This window comes from Actinia tenebrosa, unplaced genomic scaffold (assembly GCF_029948245.1).
Source record: "Actinia tenebrosa isolate PJP-AT-01 unplaced genomic scaffold, QUT_ActTen_1.0 PGA_scaffold2__45_contigs__length_23673736, whole genome shotgun sequence".
In the NCBI taxonomy this organism is placed as follows: domain Eukaryota; kingdom Metazoa; phylum Cnidaria; class Anthozoa; order Actiniaria; family Actiniidae; genus Actinia; species Actinia tenebrosa.
This window is the reverse complement of record NW_028292579.1, coordinates 4,151,700-4,166,463: the sequence shown is the minus strand read 5'-3', so window position 1 is coordinate 4,166,463 and position 14,764 is coordinate 4,151,700. Positions and strand designations below refer to the sequence as shown.

General features: G+C 35.7%; 1 protein-coding gene and 1 long non-coding RNA gene across 2 annotated transcripts in view; one reads left to right on the top strand and one right to left on the bottom strand.

Moving 5' to 3' along the window:
* LOC116289818 (uncharacterized) overlaps window positions 1-14,764 on the bottom strand; it is a 37,129-nt gene that overhangs the window by 3,263 nt on the left and 19,102 nt on the right. The gene's annotated exons all lie outside the window — the stretch shown is intronic.
* LOC148909033 (uncharacterized) lies at window positions 848-7,176 on the top strand. Its single transcript, XM_089034533.1, has 2 exons — window positions 848-1,194; window positions 2,659-7,176. The coding sequence occupies exon 2, from the start codon at window positions 6,178-6,180 to the stop codon at window positions 7,174-7,176; it is 999 nt and encodes a 332-aa protein (XP_088890659.1). The 5' UTR covers window positions 848-1,194; window positions 2,659-6,177.

The window sequence follows — 14,764 nt, the reverse complement described above, 5'->3', positions numbered from 1 at the left end:
GAAGAAGGAAAAAACCTTTTTCAGAAGAAGTTCAAAGGAACTATTATAGTTTTACCTAGGCCTAGGAGTAAAAAATCTTTAAGCAAAAAGAAAGAAAAAAAAGGGAAATTTAATATAGAAACTCTAGAAAATAGTAAAAATAATGTTTTGTGCTAGAGGACTGGTAATGCAGGACTCATAATAGCAAAAGCATTTGGTCAGCACAAGTTGATTCTCAGTGTTAGATTAAACTAATTTATTTCTCCTCTAATGTTATCTTCATCTGCCCTGCCATCGGTAAAATTGTGCTTCCATATTGCCCACTATTTTGAGTCCTGTAGTCAAGTTTATAATTTCACAAGTACTTTCGTAGGAATGTTTTGTTCATGGTTTACAATTGAAACCATCTTGATTCTAAACTCTTTTCAGCATGATTTCAGACAACTTTGTTTTATTCAAAAGCTATAGCTTTAATTAATTTAATATTGAGAAGAGATAATATTTGAATTGCTTGCATGAATTAATAGGATAAAGTTTATTGAGAATTTATTCAGTCATCTGAAAATGAAGCCATAAAGGCGTAGAAAAAATTTTATTGCTATTGAATTGATTATTGAATATGATGAAGATACTTCTTATTACCAGTCCTCTAGCCTAAGATATTAGATATAGGAGAGTGTTTCACTAAGATATTTGAACATTTGTAATCCAAATTATTTAATTTTCAAATATTCAAGTTATCTAAAAGTAACACATTTTTTGCAACTAGTCAAGGGTTCACAGTAAAAACCAAATTAAGTTAAATTTTATTTTATTTTTTGCCCAATTTTAATTTTTCTCAAGTTTAAAATTTCAACGACATTGGTATTGGCAGTTAGTTTAAGACTTTTTTGTTTAAAATCTACTGGAACCCTTCACTAGTTAGAAACACTCTCCTGTATCTAATATTATTATCATCTATTATTTATACACCAGAAAAATGAAATACACTTGATACCTCCCACGAGGTCTTATCAGCACCTAACAGAAGCTGCCCCACCAGGCCAGGAAACCACTAAAGGCGGTATAAAATTGCTGCTCTCCGCAGAGTCTAACCTTGAGGCTGTGATCAGATGACTGCTCTGAAGTTGAAGGTTGTCGGTAAGGATACCAGGTGATGGCTCTCTGCAGATTTCTTGGGAGTGCGCTGATGGATGGATGCCAGCCAATGTGCAGGTTAGTGTGAGTAGGAGCAGAGATAATCATATCGTACTATTCATGGGTGTGTACAACAGTGATAACTTTGAGGCGGTGTGCTCAATAGACTTGCATAAGACACCATTCAGATTTTCATACAAGTAGATTATCAAGCTGGGAAGACTAGAAGTTGAATCATTTCTAGGTGATCTAATCTTGCGTTAATGATGCTTGGCTAGACTGATATACAAGGTTCTATCATAGGATTGTAATTTAATTAGTTTTTTCACCAGCAAAATAAGACCTCAGTTTCTTTTAAAACTCTAATAATAAAAGTCATTAATAAAAAATATATAATAACAAGAGAAAAACTAAACTAAAGAAAGAAAATTGAAAATGTCAAGAGTTCATTAATAAAAACAAAACACAACTTAAGAAAAATGCACTGCAAAAGAAAATATGTTCAGAAAAAATGCACTTATAATTTCTTAGATGAAACTGAGGTCTTAAAAAAAGCTTTTAACAAACGAAAAAATATACTTTTGGCAAACAAAAACATGTTTTGAAAAAAAACTAAAATTAGAAACAAAAATATTCAATGAAAGTCAAACACTCAATTAGTTCCAAACAATTTGAATAATAATTATCAACTGATGATGTGAATTAAAAAATCAAAAACAAATTACAAATTTAACACAGAGCAACTACAGTAAATGTATGAATTGACCATTAACTTTGAATAAACTGGAGCTTTTTATGAATTGAAGATGAAGACTTTTGTCATACAAACTATACAGTAATTTCCATGGATTTTCATGCAATCATTTTGGAGATAAATCAAAATTTGAAACTGGATCATTTCTTTCAATATGCCCTAAATTACTGATTGACTAAATTAATGTTTAGTACAAATTCAGCTGTGCAGAATCATGAAATAATATACAAAAGTGCAAAGAAATAAATCCAAGCCAAACAAGGCAAATGTGAAATAAAAAATGAATGAATAGAGGACAAGGTGAGCCATCAATGAATGGCATCGAAACACCATACCTCACAATCAAGAAACATGCAATTACACTTGAATTAAATGAAAAATAAAATGTAAAACCAAGAGTTTTACTATGGATTATTATGTCCAAAGCACTTGTAGTATATGCACAAGCTGTCCAAAACCAAAGTGTCTCAAGCACATTTGATGCAGAAAATTAACAACTATGGTATATATACTCTGAATGAGGCATGGTCAATTTTTGTACATGTAGTTGCTCACAATTCAATTCCAAACTGAAAAAAAAGAGAATTTCTTTTTAATTAATTATGGCTCTTTTACTTCTGCCAAGGAGTTATTTGCTGGTGAAAAAAACTCTTATTAGGAAACAAGATAAGCTTAGGATCCTGAATACTTACCTAGGCTAGGAATAACACTAGGGCTTTACCTATCCTAAATCATCATTAAATAAAAAATAAATCTGATGCATTCATGATTTAAACAACCATCTATAGGTCAGTCCCTTTGAACTAAAATTGATCAAGTGGATTTGGTATCATCTTGAGTAACTTGCAGCACCGTTACTCACACCTGTCAACAAAAGCCTCAAGTTTCAAAACATCAGAAAAGTTAAGTGTTTTTTTTCCCTCTACGACATTCATTATGCCTTTGCCATTTCATCAGGAACCAGGGTTCGGTCAATAACAACTGGGTCTAATGACTGTGTGTATGGTTTATATAATATATAGTAATGACAACAGACAACAAAGTGTGTGCGTATGTATGCATGTATATGTATGGTGTATCAGTAAAGATGAACGCTATCAAACTATTCATGACAAAATAAATGGTGCCACATAAAATGTGAAGACTATATTTCACACCCCAAATAGATCCAAGTAGAAAATATATCATTCAATCAGGAATTAATTATTTATTCAGTAAAATTGTGCAGCCAAATTATGCTTTCTTTCCGAGATTGCATTAGATTAACTTGTACATTTAGTTTCAGGGGTGTAATATAACGTTACGTAGACACCACACCATTTCATTCATTCTTGATCATTCTAAATTCACTGTGATGACTGACGGTACAACAAAACATGTGCAAGTTTCTTATATATAGCTTCACCAAAGGAGTCATTAAAATATAAAGCCTTTTCTAAACACAAAGTACAATTTGTATTTTGGATTGATTCTTGTACCGCCAATAAAATATTTTTTTAAATAAAGAGCATTTTGTCATGAATAGTTTGATAGCATGGCTGTCTAGCATTGATAAATCTGTTTGAGGCATGCCAGCAATTCTGGAACCAATGAATCTGAACTGCCACTTTAAAAAAATCTATTTGCAGCCTTCCCCAGGATTTCCATAGCATTTCTTAAGTAAGTTTCTTCACAATCATTTAAATATATCTTTTCTTTTAGCATAGTGATTTTAGATCATTTTCTTTAGGTATCACAATAATGAATATCACAATGGACTCTTTCTTGACAGCTGGATAATTTGGTTCAGTCAATTCCCCTCATATTCACATTCCTTGTTTCATACATGTGATACCTAATGGGATATTGTACCTAGCAGTTGTGAAAGATTCCCTTGCGACATGCCTCAAACAGATTTCACATCTACCAACAGCATCAGAATTATCTGTATGTTATGTGCAACCCTCCCCCCGAGTTTCACACCCTTTATTTCATCAACTACTAACTACCAATAATGTTATTGTGGGATATGGTTTGAGGCTGGTATTGGTTTATCAATTAAAAAGAAAAAAAATGAATTATAAATACATAGACTAAAATCAGCCATGAACAGGAAAGCATAATTATCTAAGTGATTCATGGTCAAACATGAATCAAAGTCAGTTTTTTTGCAACTACTAGGGATACCTGTGTCAATTAAGTTTTTTAATGCCAAACCCCCCCTCCCCCCAAAAAATCATAAGTGTGTGGCACATATCTAAACATTTGAAAAGTCATTCTTTCAAAAATATTCAAAGTGGGACATCAACAGGTTTCTACTTTGCCTATCCCTTTCCATTAGTTGGACTTCAAAATAAAGTGCCAACGAAATAAAGTATGGATATATGGATGTTAAAGTGCAAATGAAATATGGTACAACAGGAAACCTATGGGAACTCAAAAAGTGGAATGACAAATGGTAACATGAAAAAAAAAAAGAAGAAAAATGAATAAAGTGGAAAATTATAATATTCATTCTGCTTTTCCCACTTTTCCACATTCCCACTCAGTTTGAATTTGCAGTTCATTGATACAATACAATATGTCACCCCACCCTTCCCTAATTGGGTAGATTTCATTGGGTATACCAAAACTTATTTAAGTACTGTTTAATAAGCAGCAGTGTTTTATTAGGTATAAAACATGAGGCACAACCGAGTGATTTTAGACCCAATAAAACATGATCTGCAAGCTTATTAAAGGGCTTAAAAAATTCATGATGTAGGTTCTCCTATCATACCGAATTCTTTACAAAATAAACCAAGTTGAATAGAAAAAATCCAAGTTGAATCAATATAAAATCTCCTTCATGGTCATGGTTTTTATCATGTTTCCTTCTTGAATTATGGAGTTTTTTAATCGGTAAACAAATATTGCACAGTTAATGATTTCCCCCTGTTGCTTCTGATGGAGAACCCCATGACTATACAACCAATGTCTCTTGTTAATGTTTTGGGTTGCAAGTTGTACTTACCTTACTTATCAGGTCTATGCAAGTATTTAAGTATGGTTTAATCTGTACCATGTTTTAGTTATGAATCCTAAGTGAACCATTATCTTGCTTTGGACATGTGTTCCGCAGACTTACTAATTATTCTAATAAAAGTATGAAATGTTCTTTATGAAAGAAAAAAACTACCAATAGAACTTATAATAAAGATGAGGTTTAACAGATATTTAAAATTAACCACACCCTAAATCCATTGTTTGCTGTAGGTTCTTAAATTCTTCGGAGAACCCAGATTCAGAGGCCGGGGGTGGAATTGATATCAACTGGGGAGAACTGGGCTGAATTATAAACCCTGGATAGGTTTTCAATTACGCAGATATATAGTAAGCACTCTATTTCCAAAAGAAAAGCAAAAGTAATCTTATCTCTCTGAATTCAATATAATTTAGCATTTTGTGTTTTGCATCGAAACAATGGAATTTAGGGCTTAGTTGATATTTTAAACCAGTTCAAAGCACGGGCTTGGTTTTGCATTAGAATTCAAGACCTCGGTCCGGCAGCCCTCCGTCTTAAATTCTAATGCAAACCTTGCCCTAGCGTTTGGACCTTTATTTACTTATTATGTCCCTAGCTGCAATAAACAAAAATACAGTTTCCTATTAACTTGCAATCAAGATATGTATACAGAATGGTATGGCTATTGTGATTAATCCGCACTGTATGGTAAGGTATTGGCCGACAATTTATTGACACCTTACCGTTAAGTTACTGACCACTTATCGACTCCTTGCCATCATCTTACTGACAACCATATTTCAAAGATAGTGTAGAATCTAGATTGTAAATCATCATTATAATGGATTGAAGGGTATGCTGTTAAGTGATCAAAAGACAGACAGACAACTACTGAACCAAGACAAGTGTACTGGTATATCATCAATAAAAAGGACTGATAGGCTACTCCGTTAACTGATGAAAAGACAGACAGACAACTACTGAACCAAGAAAGGAATACTGGTATATCATTGCTTCACTGGCAGGAATGTGATTTTCTGCTCATTGTGTTTGAAATTATAGCTTAGGGGGAAAAAAGGAATATTCTATCACATGACAGGAAGTCAGGTGATCCCATGAGATAGCACAGCGCTTGCGCAAGTCATTGCACGGATTGCGTTCAAAGCAAGTTGTTCTTATAATTTTTGTTAAAGTCTTCAAACGATTCTGGATTAGTCTAACGCAGTTAGTCTAGCAAGAAATCCAGCTGGGATCAACGTAGTTGATACTTAAACGTTGTTGTAAGGTCCTAACGTGGTTAGGAACCGACGTACACTGGTACAATATGGGCGACGAGGCCGGTGAAGGCTCGATTGTGGCGGCCAGAGACACGCCACCTAATGGTGATCATAATGTGAATGGCATGTTTGCCGCATTGCTTGGACAGATGCAAGCAATGAACCAAAACTTCGCTTCTTTCTGTTCAGGAGAAGCCGAAGAGGACAGTGACCAGGAGTCCAGTCGCCATGATCATGAAGCGGGACATGGTGATATAGTCGACGAAGCCCTACAGACACTCATCGACAGTCAGAATGGGGTAAAAACGCCAGAACCCGATGTCTTACAGGACATAGCAGCCGATCTAAATGTAAACGAAAAGACGGATCCTGCTATTCATGAGGGACTGGCGGGCATATTCAATACCCTTGTCAAGTCAAAGATGAGCGAAGAAAAGCTGAAGGAAAAAATGGACAAATATGTTCGTCCAGAAAACATAAAGGACCTACGGGTCCCTAAGGTTAATCCACTAGTTTGGAACCAGTTGTCGTCCAGCATGCGATCGCAGGACTCAAAATCACAAAAGTCGCAAGGCATTTTGATGGGATCGACCATGGCATCCATCAAAGCGGCAGATCTGGTGATGAAAAAGTATCCTGGTGACCGGGATCTGTTAAAGATCATCACCGACAGTGTAGCCATGGGCTTACAGTTTAATCATGAGGTCAACCTATCAAGGAGAATGGCCATGAAAAAAGAGCTCCACAAGGATTACGCGTCTCTCTGTAATGTTTCACCCGCAGGGGATGGTGATTCGGAATTTCTCTTTGGCGACTTGTCCAAAATAACCAAAGACATCGCCGAGGCAAACAAGCTGACAAAGAGGGTTCGTCCCACGTCTACAACAACACGTGGGGGTCATCATGGCGGCCACCAGAGCTATGGCTACAAAGGGAATCGCCGATTCCAGCCGTATGGCAGAAGTAAAAACAGTTCTTTTTTAGACAGAGGCCATCCCTCCAAATACAGGAAGAAAAAGGAGGGGACAAGCAACCAACGCCAATAAAGGTATGCCCTGATGTCCATATGTGCTATGATATAGACAAGGACATATTATCATGGTTACTTAAACCTGCTGAGTTTACAGCGGGGAGGCTAACTGAATACCTTGATCAATGGTCTGAATTAACAAATGACCCATCTATACTTAACATAGTCAAAGGGGTTAAAATTGAAATGATTAACGGTAGTGATATGATTGCTCGACCTAATGCCAGACCTAGTGTCTTCAATCACAATGAACATGTCATTGTTGAACAGGAAATTGATAAGCTAATTAAGAAGAATGTGATTATAGAAACATCTAAAGAACCAGATGACTTTATATCCACTATATTTTTACGACCCAAGAAGGACGGCACGCATCGTATGATTCTCAATTTAAAACAATTCAATGAGTATGTTGTGTATCATCATTTTAAGATGGATACATTGGAGCATGCCATCCAACTTATGAAACCAGGGTGTTACATGGCGTCGGTAGATCTTAAAGACGCATACTACACAGTACCTATTTATAGTTTGCATCAGAAATATCTAAAATTCTGGTTTGATGGCAAGTTCTACCAGTACACTTGCTTACCAAATGGGTTAGCTAGTGCGCCGCACTTATTTACTAAGCTACTAAAGCCAGTTTATTCGACACTCCGCAGCATGGGGCATGTTAGCTCAGCATATATCGACGACTCTTATTTGCAAGGTGATAGTTTCAGAGAATGTTATAACAATGTTGTTGACACTGTGCGGCTGTTTTCTTCATTGGGGTTTTGTGTACACCCCGACAAATCAGTATTTACACCAACGCAACAACTGGTTTTTCTAGGATTTATTTTAAACTCGAACATGATGACAGTTGTGCCTACTGATGAAAAGAAAGAGAAAATTGTCTCTGTTTGTTCTGTGGTTTTAGCTAAACCTAATCCCTCAATTAGAGAAGTCGCTGAGTTAATAGGAACACTCGTTTCCAACTTCCCCGGGGCTGAATTTGGACCATTACACTATAGGGAACTCGAACAAGAAAAATATTTTGCCCTTGTTCTGTCTAAAGGAAACTATGCCGGGCCCATGAGTTTATCAACGCGTGCTGTCTCCGAGATAAGATGGTGGTTAGATAATGTACAAAATCTCAAACGTGACATTGTGCGGGACAATCCTGACATTGTTATTAAATCGGATGCTTCTAACCTTGGTTGGGGTGCTATATACGGAGAGCAAAAAGCGGGAGGGCGATGGATGTCCTCTGAGGCCACGCTGCACATCAACGTTCTGGAATTAAAGGCGGCCTTTTTTGCACTGAAATGCTTTTGCTCTGACTTAAACAATCAACATGTACGTATCTTTGTCGATAACACCACAGCAGTATCCTACATTAATAATATGGGAGGTTCTAAATCTGTTGTTCTTAACTCCCTTGCCATTAAAGTGTGGGATTGGTGTATCGCTAGGAACCTGTGGGTTTCTGCGGTGCATATCGCAGGAAAACTCAACATCGAAGCGGACGAAAAGTCGCGAAAGTTTAATGACAAACATGAGTGGCGGATTAACGAACAATGTTTCAACGAGATTATCGAATTGTTCCCTACAGTTAACATTGATATGTTTGCTAGCCGGCTAAACAATATGCTTGACGTATATTGCTCGTGGAAGCCAGACCCTGGCAGTAGCCACGTAGATGCGTTTTCACTTAATTGGAATAATTATGAATTTTATGCCTTTCCTCCATTCAGCCTAATCCCGAAATGCCTATCCAAGATAACACAAGACAAAGCTCATGGAATACTGATTGCTCCATTATGGCCAACTCAGACATGGTTCCCAACACTACTGCAGCAGTTATACCGACAACCGTGGATCTACGCTCCGAGAATGGACCTACTGCGACACCCGTCATGCAACGAACCACATCCACTGTGTCGGAAACTATGCCTGATGGTATGTCCCTTGTCAGGGAACACTATGGAAACTTGGGCATTCCAGCAAACGTTACCGAAGTGCTCTTGGCCTCTTGGAGACCATCCACTCAAAAACAGTACAACACGTACCTCCGGAGGTGGATGGCGTTTTGTAATCAAGGAAAGGTTAATTACCATTCACCAACGGTAAACGACACTCTTAAATTCCTCATGAAACTTTATCAAGAGGGTGTCAGTTACTCAACGCTTAACACTGCACGCTCCGCTTTGTCTACCGTAGTTAATATAAAAGACTTCGGTAACAACCCAATTGTTACCAGATTTATGAAAGGAATTTTTGAGTTGCGTAAACCCACGCCTAAATACACAGAAATATGGGATGTGTCAATCGTTTTACGTTATCTGTCAGGACTCTACCCTTATGAATCATTAACACTTAAGGATTTGACACTTAAATTACTTATGTTATTGTTACTAGTATCAAGCCAAAGAGGTCAGACAATTCATTTACTGGACATAAACAATCTAGTTACTTCAGAGGACAAATATGTTTTTCATGTACTCGACCATACAAAGATCAGTAAACCAGGAAAGCCTTACGACATACTTCAGATTTGTGCCTATGACATTTACCCAAATAATTGTCCTTTAGCATGTCTTAAGGAATACATAAACAAAACTAAGCAGCTTAGAGGAAGCGAAACCAAGTTATTCATCAGCTATGTGAAACCGTTTAAGCCCGTATCTAGAGACACGATCTCCAGATGGACAAAGACTGTCCTTGATAAAAGTGGCGTCGATACTAACGTCTATAAAGCACATAGTACTAGAGCAGCGTCGACATCAAAGGCCAGCAGAGGAAACGTACCAATAGATCAAATAATGGCTAATGCTGGCTGGAAGTCAGCGGAAACGTTTTACAAATTTTACAATAAACCAGTTGAATCTAGTACTAGCATCACGGATGTGGTTTTGAAGATTTGAAACCATATCTACCTATATATACATATATACATATACAGTTGTTCAAGTTCGAGTAATTCTTTCGTAGAAATTAATAAATCAACACTTTGTGTTTACACCATCTTGTATCGTTGGTGTATAAGACATATTTATACACTCTTAATGTGTGCCAGTAATGTTTGATGCATCAACAGCTTTAAAGTCTCATGGGATCACCTGACTTCCTGTCATGTGATAGAATTGGAAAATTAAACGAGACTTACCTGTAAGTTGAAGTTTGATTGAGATTATATCACATGACATTGGAAGGAAGGAGATCACATGCCCGCCTCTTCCCACCCTTGTCTATTTATACATTATATCAGCTGGGGTATATAAATGTATATATTTCTGGATTTTATGTTGATGCAACAAACATCGTTTTAAAGAATGACTTGCGCAAGCGCTGTGCTATCTCATATGATCTCCTTCCTTCCAATGTCATGTGATAGAATCTCAATCAAACTTCAACTTACAGGTAAGTCTCGTTTAATTTTCCAATTAAAAGTTATCTACTAACTATGAAATTATGAAAACAATTTCTTATATATACATTTTTATACAGGTCTAAGTTGAAGTGGTGAATCCAATTTGATTTTTACATGAACATAAATCAGGTTTATATGTCTGCAGGTAGATGGTTGAACTGGATCTTTGTTATCAAAAAACAATCTATCAAAATCTACCAATAACACCTATAACACTAATGGAATGCTAAGATGACAAAAATATTCAAACTCAGCATTCCCCCCCCCCCCCCCCCCCCCAGTTATTAAAGTTAAAAAGAAAGGTTTGGAAAAAACGGTTTTTTGATAACAGAATAAAACAAGCAATTCTCCTCTTTACCAATCAGCTTATTTGAATTCGAGAATCATGAGTTTCTAGATATAGCTCTGGGTTTTTGTGTTATGACAGGTTTATCTCAATACAAGGTGTACCTATTGAAAGATTTAATGGCAACCCTGGAAATAAAGCTCTAAAATCAAGACAGACAGACTCAAAGTCATAAAATAAGATAAAGTTTGCAAACCAGGGAAAAGAATTCATTATTGGAAAAATAATAACCAAGACAAGAAAACCCTTCAAATCTGTCCTCCGCCCCACAATTATAACCACCAGATATTCAAGGTTAGAAATATACACTCATTAGTCTAGGTACAAGGCATGTGCTCACTATGCTTAGTTAGGTATAGATAATTATTTATCTCATTTCCTCCTTAAATACTGAAACAAAAGAGAGGCTTAACAGCAGCCATACTGTGGGACAGAATAGAAATTATTTGAAAAGTACAAATTCTTCTCATGCAAAAAGTGCATTGTTAATGTCCTACTATCATGGCTAGCGTGAAACCTCTCCACAAGCATAAGAAAACAGAAAAATTATTTAAATATTTGTAAAACTAATGTTTTGTAGTTTACAGTTTGTTTAATTGTTATTTTTTATCATCTGGGCCGGTTGTATAAAGGGTGGAGGCTAGAACGCTATCCAAGTCAATGCTCTTATCAAATAAATTTCTCTGCTTGATAGTCAAGTTTATTTGACGCACAAAAATTACAATACAAAAAATTGGGGATACTTAAATAGAGTTAAACAGTTATGAAAAATACAGAATAAATATTTACAAAGCAAGATCAAGTTTAGTGTGTATGGCTGTTGAAAAAGTATGAACTATTGAGTCAACAGCCATATTATGAACTGTCAAGTCAACAGCCATAAGATTTATCCATTGGATAGTGCTATCCACCATTCAACCAGGCCCTGATAATGGCTACTCTAGTGTAGCAAATTGTTGTCAATATCTCAACATAGACCTAGGTAAATTAGATTTTAATACATCTAAGCCATAAATAAATTGCCTCAGAAATACTTGATCACTTATAAGCTAATTTTTTACAATTTGGACAATAAATGATAAATTTCAAACATGAACTAAGATATGTATTACAGTATAGACGGTATGATTATTGAATTATTTTACGAAAAAATATTAATAGTTATAGTTAATCATTTTAATATTAAATGGCAATGAATTAGATTGGGAGTTTTGAGCTTTAGTCATGATTATTTGGCACATTTTTTTAGTAAACAAACGTCATAGCAAGCCTCTTTTATATGAATACTAAGCAATGATTAATTCTGCAAATTTTCAAACCTTCCAAGCAATAAAAGTAACCAATGATAAGAATTGAAATAATTTTTTTGCACTCAACCCCCTCTTTAATGATTGATCAAGTAGTGAAATCATTGAATGATCTTAGAAGATTAGCAAGAGGACCAAGACCCAACACAACGAAATGACATTCTTATTCCTATCAATCCAACGCAGCTCCAGTCCCGATTCAATAGTCAGCTGCATAAAGTTCATCATATTTGGATGATTCTTATACAATATTACTGTCGTGCTCTGTATCTTATACAATGCTTAATAGTCAGTTGCATCAAGTCAATCATATTTAGATGATTCTAATATACTTCACTCCTTCCTGTTTTGTTCTGTATCTTGTACAATATTCAAGAGTGAGTAGTCTCAGGCTCGTCATACTTGGATGATTCTAATATACTTGACACAAACCTGTCCTGTTCTGTATCTTGCACAAATTTTCAAACCTTCCAAGCAATAAAGGTAACCAATGATAAGAATTGAAATAATTTTTTTGCACTCAACCCCCTCTGATTGATCAAGTAGTGAAATCATTGAATGATCTTACAAGATTAGCAAGAGGACCAAGACCCAACACAACGAAATGACATTCTTATTTCTATCAATCCAACGCAGCTCCAGTCCCATTTAAGGACCCAACACAGATGTCATAATGGATATATCAAAGAATACTCAACAACTCTTTTCGCAGTCCAATAATAACAACCAATCAGCTAAGATAACTTAATGTATAGTTCCTGCTGACAATAAAATGTAGATGTAGATGTAGATGTAGATGTGAAGGTTAAAAGTAATTTAACATAGGATAACTGCAGCAACAAACTCAGCACCCCATACATGGGCCGATAATATCAACCATCAACCATTGCTGACAGCTGAAAGTCAAAAGTAGTTTAATGCAAGACAGCAGCAATTAATCTCACTGTACTATAAAAAATCATTGAAACCTGCTTGAAGTGCAACTAAAAAGTTTCTTCTAATTTCACTTGGCATTCAAAATGTTAGTTTTCCCTCATAATGATCTAAAATGATTTTGCCTTACACCTTTTTATTAACTCTTCGAATAGACTTTTATTTGTCATTCTTTAACAGATGTTTGCTCGTGCACAATATGTTGATCAGTGATGTCATAACCCATAGCGTATATTAAGAGTCACACATTTAACTATGGATAATAAGGAAGGCAAAATATAATAAGCAGCCCTTTCAGTTCCAAATGAATATTAAATTAAAATGGAGTTCATATTAGGAAAAGGTTATTGTACAACTTTTCCAATAACAATGCCAAAAATATATCAGGGTGCTAAACAAAACTAATAGTTTAGTTAATTTCATTGTTTACGAAACGCACAAAAGGAATTCCAGATTTTGAGAATCAAGCAAAAATGAGGAAAAAGGGAAGTTGGAAAAACTGCATAATTATAGGTGTCATTACAAAATTGACGCCAAGTTTCTAATCTCTTTCTCCCTTGACAGAAAGCCTATAACAAGAATTCTCATGCCTTAGATCTGCTGAACTACGGCTTTGGACTCAATATGCATATTACTGGCCGGCCAGCCAAAACAACAATCAAGATTAAAATATTGCAGCAATGATAAATAAATAAAAAGATAGCTTGAAGATAAATTAAATAATTAATAATGATAAAATTTATTTATGTATTAATATTTGGGGAACAAGGGCTAGAATGACCATACTATATAGGGTACTATTTATAATTGGTAGATGGTAGTCTTGACTCCTTTCCACATGTGCCATACACCATTAGTGTTCCTTTTTTAATATCTTGAAATTGTGTAAGCACCAACCCTTTTATTAGTTAATGGGGCACGCCCCAGGGGTTGATTACCCTAGCTTGTGTTGCTCCCTAAAAACCCAAGGTGGTTACTGACACCAATAAGATTGTAAAACTTGTAATTGTTAATATCAATCAAGCAGAAGTCAAGTGGTTACTTTCGAACATCTTTTTACTAGGCTTTTGTGCATTGCTCAACCAAACCATCTTGTGTTCAATTTTAGTATTGCTGATGCCCATTTGCCATTCAGACAGCCATAATAATATCATCAAGTTCAGAGAGGAGCACAAGTGGGTATGCAATATGTATGAGAGAGTTGTAGGTTTGTTAACAGGAACTGCTTTGATTAGGGTTTATTTCTTGGTTTTCTTTTGTAGTTCAAGGACTTTTCTCTATGTTTTCAGGACTTTTAATAAAGGTGGCAAACAAACTTGATTTCTTATTTGATATTTCCTGCTCAAAGTTGCGATGTTGAGTATCAACTGCAGGCAAGTAGAGGTGAGGCTTCAAGTTGGATCTCAATTTTTGTGCCATGTTATCACTTCTGTGCCTGCCAACTGGTTAGTCTGAGGTATATATACACGTTTCTGTCTTCTTCTGTGTCTTGTACAATGCCCAATATTGAGTTGCCTATAGCCCATCATATATGGATGATTCTAATATACTTGACACATTAATATACTTAACACATTCCTGTCTTGTTCTGGTGGTGTACAATGTT